Here is a 2,500-nt window from a genome sequence, read left to right as displayed (position 1 = left end):
AGGTTTGAATTTGGATGGTGTTTGTATGTGTATGTGTATATTTCTTTATATATGTCCACATGCTGGGGCCCGCTGAGTGAGTGAGTGAGTCAGTGAGTGAGAGTATGTGCATCTATGTGCGTGTGTATATATATATGAATATGGTGTGTGTGTGTGTGTGTGTGTGTGTGTGTGTGTGTGTGTGTGTGTGTGTGTGTGTGTGTGTGTGTGTGTGTGTGTGTGTGTGTGTGTGTGTGTGTGTGTGTACCTGCTGAGGTCCGCTGAGGGCCAGGGTAAAGGAGGTGAGGAGGGAGGCCAGAGCTTTGGGGATGAGAGCGGAGATGAAGAGCAGGAGGTGCTGGGAGGCACAGATCGGATGGGGGAGGGGCAGCGACCCCAGGGAGCCCACCAACCTACAGACACACCCACTGAGACGTCAAGAGAGCCACACCCAATGAGACGTCAACAGAGCCACGCCCACTTAGACGTCAAGAGAGCCACGCCCACTGAGACGTCAACAGAGCCACGCCCACTGAGACGTCAAGAGAGCCACGTCCACTGAGACGTCAACAGAGCCACGTCCACTGAGACGTCAACAGAGCCACGCCCACTGAGACGTCAACAGAGCCACGCCCACTGAGACGTCAACAGAGCCACGCCCACTTAGACGTCAAGAGAGCCACGCCCACTGAGACGTCAAGGCCTTAAGGTACGAACACACCAAACGCGTATCCCGCGTACGACGCGTATAAAATCGGCAATTTTCCCATAGGGAACCATTGGTTTACGCGCGTATGAGCTGCGTACACGCGTTACATGCGTATGAGCAACATTTTACCCGCGTTAGCCGCGTACATTTACGCGCGTACGCGAGGAGTTCAAAAAATTTAACTTTTTACGCATGACGATTAGCCGCGTTGCCCAATCAGCGTTGAGCTTGACCCGACGTCATTGGCAGAGTAGTGAGCTTGGACAGAAGCATACAGCCGACATCTTTCTTTATTCTGTGTGGAAATAGTAACATAGTTACGCCATTAAATGCTTTTATGGAAACATTTTTAGCGAGAAATGTGCATTTTACTTTCATAATGTTCGCTCGGTGAATGTGAAGGATGTTTGGTTTGATAGTTATGACGAAGAGGGAACGCTCCTCTAGGCGCGTAGGCGCGTTAGGTGCGTATGCGTAGGACCATTTTTGACACAAAATGGTTAAGCAACATTTTAGCTGCGTTACGCGCGTAAATCTTTACGCGGGTACGCGTCTGGTGTGTTCGTACCTTTAGGGCTGGAGCACCAAGGCAATGGTTTGACCCTAACCTTTGTGGTTATACCCTGAGTTATAGAATATGGTACTAGAAAGTGTTATAGAATATGGTAAGAGAAAGTGTTACAGAATGTGGTAATAGAGCGTGTTGTAATATAACGTGTTATAGAATGTGATAGAATAGAAGGCTATTAATAAATAATAGAGTAACAGAACAGTATGTTACAGACGAACACAGAAGGGGTGTTTTTAAGGGACAGCCTCATTAAAGGAAGGCTGTCTAGAAGGCCAGACGGTGAGGACCAGGACCCTGTAGTCCTGAGGACCAGGACTCTTTAGGTGAGGACCAGGACCCTGTAGTCCTGAGGACCAGGACCCTGTAGTCCTGAGGACCAGGACCCTGTAGCCCAACAGGTGAGGACCAGGACCCTGTACATTTACATCTACATTCAGGGCATTTAGCAGACGCTTTTATCCAAAGCGACTTACAATAAGTACATTTGTCATAAGAAGTGCAACAATATATCGCTGTCGGTACAGAAAGGATGTTCATAGCAGCTACTGCAGTTGCTACACAGTTAAGTACTATAATACAATACAACACAATACAATACACAATGGTGGCCAGAATGGGGAGGGTGGCTATGCAGAGTCGAGGTGGACTCTGAACAGGTGAGTCTTGAGCCTTTTTGGGAAGATAGTAAGCGACTCTGCGGTCCTGAGAGCGGCAGGGAGCTTGTTCCACCACTGAGGTCCCAAAACCGAGAAAAGTTGTGACTTTGCTGATCGACCTTTGCTAGCTCTTAGCGATGGCGGTACCAAACGTCCAGCTGAGGTAGTTGAGCGGAGGGATCGAGCTGGGGTTTGTGGCTGTACCAATGCTTGGAGGTAGGCAGGGGCAGTTCCATCGACTGCCTTGTATGCCAGTACCATCGTTTTAAATTTGATGCGAGCTACTACAGGGAGCCAGTGGAGGTCCCGGAAGAGGGGAGTCACATGGGAGAACTTCGGTAGGGTCCTGTAGTCCCGAGGAACAGGACCCATAGCCCTACAGGTGAGGACCAGGACCCTGTAGTCCCGAGGACCAGGACCCAGTAGTGGCCAGTTTTCCGCTGTGTCCTTTTGGGAGAAGGCGCCTGCACAGCACACAAAAAACAGACTGGACAAGTTGATCAGGAAGGCCGGCCCAGTTGTCGGGGCTGAGCAACCACTGTTCCAGCAGGTGGCTGAGGCCAGAATGCTGAACAAATGGGGTTG

General features: G+C 50.1%; 1 protein-coding gene across 2 annotated transcripts in view; it reads right to left on the bottom strand.

Annotated features, from left to right (window-relative positions):
- Window positions 1–2,500, bottom strand: part of LOC130372568 (putative cytochrome P450 120) — a 24,793-nt gene that overhangs the window by 16,189 nt on the left and 6,104 nt on the right. For both annotated transcript variants that reach the window (XM_056578641.1, XM_056578642.1), the window contains one exon: window positions 248–392. In XM_056578641.1, coding sequence (XP_056434616.1) covers window positions 248–392 — 145 coding nt within the window. The remainder of the gene's footprint in view (window positions 1–247; window positions 393–2,500) is intronic.

This window comes from Gadus chalcogrammus, chromosome 19, assembly GCF_026213295.1.
Source record: "Gadus chalcogrammus isolate NIFS_2021 chromosome 19, NIFS_Gcha_1.0, whole genome shotgun sequence".
Taxonomy (NCBI): domain Eukaryota; kingdom Metazoa; phylum Chordata; class Actinopteri; order Gadiformes; family Gadidae; genus Gadus; species Gadus chalcogrammus.
The sequence above is the reverse complement of the archived record's forward strand: the minus strand, read 5'-3'. Positions and strand labels throughout refer to the sequence as shown.